We start from the raw sequence: 6,754 nt of genomic DNA, 5'->3' as shown, positions 1-6,754 counted from the left end.
CATACATATACAAGGACACTATATACAAGTAGATGGTACTGTATGTGCAATCCATATATATATATATATATATATATGGGCTCCGCAGGACAAGGGTTTTAAATGTTAACTGAATGAAAAGAGTAAGTTTTTTTTAGATTCAAGACTGATATAAATTGTTGCATGCAAATTTACTTGTGAATTGTGCAGGAACCAGAGGAGGAGGCCATCTACAGCGGACCAGATATCTACATGGAGCCCAACCTGTTCATGTCCAACGTGAAGGTGCAGGCCTTGTACGACTACCGCGCTCAGAGGGACGACGAGCTGTCCTTCTGTAAACATGCCATCATCTACAATGTCCTCAAACAGGTAAACCATCATGTGGTGTTTCCAAGTTGTCACAGTGTAGCTTTTGTGACAGCTTCTTGCCTCCCTGCTAAGCACGTGTTCAGGAAACTCCTGGCTAGTAAACAAAGAATGTTGATAGATTTAGCAGATATAAATATTCAAAAGTGTCAAATATTCTTTCTTTTCTTATCAAAAATCTAAAGTAAGGGATCAGTCAAGAGGTTTTTGAAAAGAAGAAGGAACAAGTGTAAGGTGAACAAAGGAATGAAATTAAAATAGAAGCTGGAGTGGATATATACATGTAGTAGAGGGGATTCATTCCTCAAGCTAACCGACATCTCGCATACTGGAGCCACATAGTTTCCGTTTAGGACTTTTAATAAAGTTTTATTCAGTCTGTCACACAACTGGTTTCGTCTGTGTGGCTTCTTCGAGTGTACAGAAGCCGGAGTGGATATTAGATAAATTTGAATTCTACATGTATATCTGCCCCACATCCATTTTTGGTCAGTCAGCCATTCAGTATATAGTAGTGGAAGAGAGACACAAACGTGACTGTGTATTGTTGTGCCACAGGATGGAGGCTGGTGGCGAGGGATGTATGGAGGTGTACGTGAGCACAAGTGGTTCCCTTCGAACTACGTGGAAGAGATGGACCAGAAACAGAACAGCATCGAGGAGAACCCACTGGGCAGTCTACAGCAAGGGGTCATAGACATCCAGTGTGAGTGTCAGGCTTCTGTATGGCTGTGTATCGTTGCAGTTGTGTGAAAACTTGAGTTTGATGAAAACTTTTTTCAGTGTACTTTCAGGCATTTTTAGAGATCTACATTGGCATAATTGCTTTTCTGAAAAATGTAACCTGTCTGCATATTGAAAAGCTCAGACTTGTATGTCAGCTTAAATAACATGTTTGTTGTGCAGTTGATGAAGGGTAAGAGATAAACCAAATATTGTATTCAGATTAACTTGAAAGTGTAGTTTGTATCCTACCCTAGAGTTTATAAAGTGGTAGTAGAGGTATTAGACAAAAGTATGTATCTACAACAACAACATGCAAATGCCTCATGGCCCATATTTGACAACTGAATTAACGAGGCCTTTTACGGTTATATATGTGCATGAGTCATTAGAAAGGGCAATGCTTACAATTTGCTATTGTTTAGTAGGCGACATATCAAGACATCTACTTCCACAATAAAAATGCCAATTGTCTCTGTATCATGCAGCCTGTACAGTAGACCTCCTGCAGGGAGGGAAGGGGGATCAGAGATGGGTGTTCCGCATCATCACGCCCATGAACGAACGACCTCTAGAGATCGCGGCCAGGTCAGAGGAAGAGATGCACGAGTGGGTGGACACCATCCGAGACGCGGCTCGCATGGCGGTGGTCCAAGCAGTCGAGGACAAAGACCTGGAGAGGCGGAAACGGATCGCTCGCGAACTGTCCGACCTTGTCGTGTACTGCCGGTCGGTTTCCTACGAGGAGGGCAGGCGGGGGCAGTACTACGAGATGTCCTCGTTCCCGGAGACCAAGATGGAGAAGATGGCCGTGAAGGGGAAGGCGCCGATGCTACTGGAGTACAACCATCACCAGCTGAGCAGGATCTATCCCAAAGGGCAGCGGATCGACTCCTCCAACTACGACCCCATGCCGCTGTGGTCGGTGGGCTGTCAGCTGGTGGCGCTCAACTACCAGACTCCCGACCGCCCCATGCAGCTGAACGAAGCCATGTTTCAGCAGAACGGCCGCAGCGGGTACATCCTCCAGCCGGACTGCATGCGTGACCCCGTGTACGACCCCTTCATCCGTAACACACTGAGGGGGGTGGACCCGATCACCGTGACTCTCACCATCTTCGGCGGCCGCCATTTGCCAAAGGCGGGTCGAGGCATCGCCAGCCCCTTCGTGGAGGTTGAGATCATCGGAGCAGAGTACGACAACAGCAAGTTCAAGACTGAGACGGTTAATGACAATGGCCTCAACCCACTGTGGACCAAGGCCGAGTGTGAGTTTGACGTGGCCAACCCAGAGATAGCGTTCCTGCGGTTTGTTGTGCAAGATGAAGACATGTTTGGTGATCCCAACTTCCTGGGCCAAGCCACTTACCCTGTCAAGTCTCTCAGGAGGGGGTTCCGGTCTGTGCCATTGAACAATGGCCACAACGAGGAGATAGAGATGGCCAGCCTGCTGGTCTACATCGACATCTGCAATGCAAGGGTATGGGAACAATTTTTTTTTTCAATTGGGAGATGGTCTTTTTCGCTTGAAAAAAAGGTTGTCTGGTGATGAGTAGGAATATTCTGGGGCCTGTTATCTAGAACTTGAATGTATAGATCAAAGTTAGGAATTCATACTCTTCAGACAGCATTTTCATAAGCTGTGGTCATGTAAGTACATTTTAACTAATTACATTGGGGGCCTGTGATTTGTGATTGATCGTGAAAAGTGTTTATTGTTTATGTATTTGCACAGTAAGACTTCAAAATTAATAAATACATAACAGGGAAATTTAATTGAAATATGATAGTGCAAGTGGTGTGGAGTGTATCTTAAGATAGTTGCAATCCATGACAGGTGAATATGTAATAAGTGTCCACCCTTCACACCATCCTGCCTACAATTTCATGTGTTTGGATTTGCTTTCTTTCGCCTTCAGGAGGATGATGATGAAGACATCTACAACAACATTGTCACACTACGAGACAAGACCCAGATACTGTTTGACAAGGTGAACAACATTGGCAGGGACCACACCAGCCCTGAGGAGCAGAACAAGTACATGGCCGAGCTCAGGCACACCGAGGAGGAGCTCTTAAAACTCAACGAACAGCGCCGAGCGAGGAGGTAACATGGGTCATCAGTTTTAGAAATGCCCATCTGCAGTCTGCATTTTGCAGAGACATTTTCAATATTGCAGAAGAAAAATTAAGCCACCTGCAATTTTGCAGACTGAAAAAATTAGGCCAGGGGTTAAATGGTGTTTAAGAGCTTTTGTGCTTTCTATTGACTTTACTATTTTTCAAATTGCATGTAAAATATTTGCCAACATGCAATTTTGTATGTGCCATGGGTTTAGATCCCGACTTTTTAGTGACTGTGTATTTGCAGAAAGTATTTCCGAATTGCAGAACAAAATTTGGCATTCTGCAATATTGCAGACCACTACAAAAAAGTATTTCTACCACTGGTCATGGTGTCTCCTGTTGTTTACTTCACTAAAGCTACATGTCAGCTATAGTTTTCTGTCTTGGTTTGTACATTGTACCTACAATATTATGTTAGCATCCACTATTTTTCATCATTCAGGTGGCATCTACTATCATTTGTCCACCATCTTTTATTATAGAATAACCAACATTTGTTGCTCCACAGGAACAAGAGCAGGCGGGGAGCGATTGCTGGGATCACCAACCACAGACACATGGCAGCCAGGAAGACCCCCAGCTCTGCCAGTACCTCTTCCCTCAAGTCCCTCAGGCACTGAGGGGGAGGGGGGCACTGAGGGGGAGGGGGGCAGGGTTTCCTTCAACCAAGACGGAACAATACAGCTCTCGCCTTGTAGTTGTATACAGGATGAACTTAGTCTTTCACTGCTTAAACTACTCAAGTATCACAGGACTGTGTAAAGAATTTGTGATGGTTGTGGCATTTTGCCATCATTGTAGAACTTACTGAAAGGTCACACCTAGTGGGTGGGTGGAGAAAAAGAGATCAAAAACAGCTTGCTCCAAGTTCGATCAGAACAGCTTGCTCCAAGTGGGATCAAGAATAGTTTGTTCCAAGTTTTGTTCTGATAATAGGTTTTGAAAAGGTTCCACAGTACTCGGCGTATCCATTGTGTCTGTGATAGAGGGGAGTAACTGCAGTGGTTGAATGTCCTGATCCTCCTTGTTGTGTAATAACAACAGCATGCTTGAACATAAAGTATACCATGTACAAGTTGCACAAGCAGCTACGCAATGCATTATGATTGTGGGCCTAGCCATGAAAGCTCTCTGACTATTGTAAAAGTTTGTCGAAGTTTCTTTTGAAATTATATACCACAGAGTAAAGCAAAAGAAGTTGTCAAATGTTGTTCAAATAGACATGCAAACTACAGACTTCTAAGGAAAGTAATCAGAAAACAATAAGAGCTCTTAATATGGGAACAATGTATAATGTACATGTAGTCAAGAATCATTTTATTGTTGGCTTCTGAAAGGTTTTTATATGCTCTTGGTATGTTTGTAAGGCTGGTAAAGTAAAGGGAGCCTGTGTCAACCTCTTGCACACACTGTAATGTAATATATTCTAAACGAGCTTAATATAAGATGATAATTTCCCTGCTAAATTTGTGACCATTTTAGAGTAATAACCTGTTTGCTCTGCACTCGCTGGTGCTGGAATTTTCTACTTCTGAAGTGTAAGATGGCAATCAGAAACAGTCATACCACTGTTTGCAATATGATATGTAACCGGTTATTCAAGTTGCCATTGCAAAGATGCCCACCAACAACCAAAAGTTTCCTTCTGGGCAAGATGAAGTTGTATTTATTCCAAGTGGTCAGTTATTACCTCACTGAGACTGATTTTTCTTATGATGTTACCCTACTAGTTCTACTTCGTAGTTTTTCCTTTGATGATACTGAAGTAGTTTACAGCAGAAGAATCTTCAAATGTAGATTTAATTGTTCCGGTATCATTCCAGTAAACGGTTTAATGTATAAATTGTAAATCTCAGCACTTCCCAAAGGCTAAGAAACTTGTCTTAAGGTACCACAGTCTTAAGTCATGTGAGATGTAGTCTTGTCTGATGCATGCTGCTTCAGAATTTAATTATGAGTCTTTAATTCTTATGATAAGCTGTAGGTGTTTAGGTTCTGGGTATTACAATAATGGTTCAAGCCAAGACTCACAAGGAAGTTAGACTTCCATGGGAAATGTTATAATTGACAAAGATGACACCATTTAGAATGAAGTCAATGCTGTTTTTTCTGGGATATATAGAACTGGAAGCATTGTTATACTAGACAATTAGGACATTACTCAAGCTCATATAAAACAGTTGAATCTTGGAATAATGTGAGAGTACAGTTATGGACATTTCATCTGTCGAAGGGTGTTTTTAAGTGCAATGTAATGATAATGTAACAAAGGTTCCAAACTATCTTTGTCATGATGGCAAAATTGTGTTCTTGAGAGAAAGAATTGTTGTGGTGAGTATTCTTCATATCGTTGAACTGTAGAGGTACCGCCAATGATTTTTGTATGACATTGTATATAGATGTGCATTTTATGGAATCCAGGTCTTTATACAATGTATTATACTCCAAATACGCTTTTTTTTATTATTGACGCTTGTTTGAATGATAAATGGGACTTGAGAGGTTAAAATCCCAAGGAAACAGCTGAACAAGTACTAGACGTAGTTGCATAGCTCTTCAGATTTTGATCTTCGCTTTTCTTGTTTGTTAGTTTTTGTAAAGATGTTTGAATATTACCAAGAAAATGTGAGAACTGCAGAAAGAAAGAAGTTTGTTTATAAAGGAAGAATAAGTGATCAAATCTTTTACTACTCCATGCAGGGAACTTTGCAAGTTCTTGTTGATCAAATTCATGTAACGAAATGAAAATTTTGAAAAAACAATTATTTCAAAAGATAAAAAATGGGCAAGAAATGTATTCCATTAAAAACAGAAGAAGAAGTTAAATGTTACATCCCTACATTCATTTGAATGTTCAGCAAGAAATCAGATTTCTATATCTATTATGAAACAGACTATACGTGAATCTACTCAAGTTTTTAACACATAAAAATTACATGTTGGTTGAGGAGGCGGTGTTATTTTACCTGCATTTTACAAAATTGTAGCTTTCATTTAAAATGTTAGTAAGTGCTTCAGGGAACAATTGGTTCAAAAATCAAATAAAGCCTGAGTGTGTAATTGTAAGTACGTCTATCAATGATGTCTTGTACACAACTACAGTCCAGTTACTCATCTTAATGTACTACTACTGAACAGCTTTAAGTGAGAAAGATGTCATGATGGGGACTGATCAATTCTGTGATTGCTTTCTGTAAAATACAATATGCGGTGATCTGACAAAAAAGAAATCCCCCAGAATGTAACATACACGGAAATAAAATTGTACTGCATACCTATAATGCTATTTTGAATGTGAACTTCTACCTACACAGCTGAATAATATTTGGAATGTAAAAAAAATGCATTGTGAAAAACTAACTCCTGTTGGAGTGCTATCAATGGAGCCGAGAAAAATAAATGAGCTATAAAGGAAATGGTGTGAGTTTTTCGATTTTATTATTTGATTCCTTGGCTCTGTGTGTTTAACATTATATCCTATGTTTTTTATGAGGCACCTGAATGGCCATGTTGATTTGATTATATGCATGACATCCACATGCGCATTAATTTTTGT

At 40.6% G+C, this 6,754-nt stretch overlaps 1 protein-coding gene across 4 annotated transcripts in view; it reads left to right on the top strand.

Annotated features, from left to right (window-relative positions):
• Nucleotides 1–6,561, top strand: part of LOC109473767 (1-phosphatidylinositol 4,5-bisphosphate phosphodiesterase gamma-1-like) — a 27,686-nt gene extending 21,125 nt beyond the window's left edge. For all 4 annotated transcript variants that reach the window (XM_019773802.1, XM_019773800.1, XM_019773801.1 and 1 more), the window contains 5 exons: nucleotides 190–351; nucleotides 907–1,054; nucleotides 1,560–2,551; nucleotides 2,991–3,178; nucleotides 3,707–6,561. In XM_019773802.1, the coding sequence (XP_019629361.1) occupies nucleotides 190–351; nucleotides 907–1,054; nucleotides 1,560–2,551; nucleotides 2,991–3,178; nucleotides 3,707–3,818 (1,602 nt within the window). In that variant the 3' untranslated portion in view covers nucleotides 3,819–6,561. The remainder of the gene's footprint in view (nucleotides 1–189; nucleotides 352–906; nucleotides 1,055–1,559; nucleotides 2,552–2,990; nucleotides 3,179–3,706) is intronic.
• The last annotated feature ends 193 nt before the right edge of the window (nucleotides 6,562–6,754 follow it).

Source organism: Branchiostoma belcheri, unplaced genomic scaffold, assembly GCF_001625305.1.
Source record: "Branchiostoma belcheri isolate BF01 breed outbred unplaced genomic scaffold, Haploidv18h27 scaffold3, whole genome shotgun sequence".
Lineage (NCBI taxonomy): Eukaryota > Metazoa > Chordata > Leptocardii > Amphioxiformes > Branchiostomatidae > Branchiostoma > Branchiostoma belcheri.
Note: the sequence above shows the minus strand (reverse complement) of the source record. Positions and strands in the feature narration are given on the sequence as shown.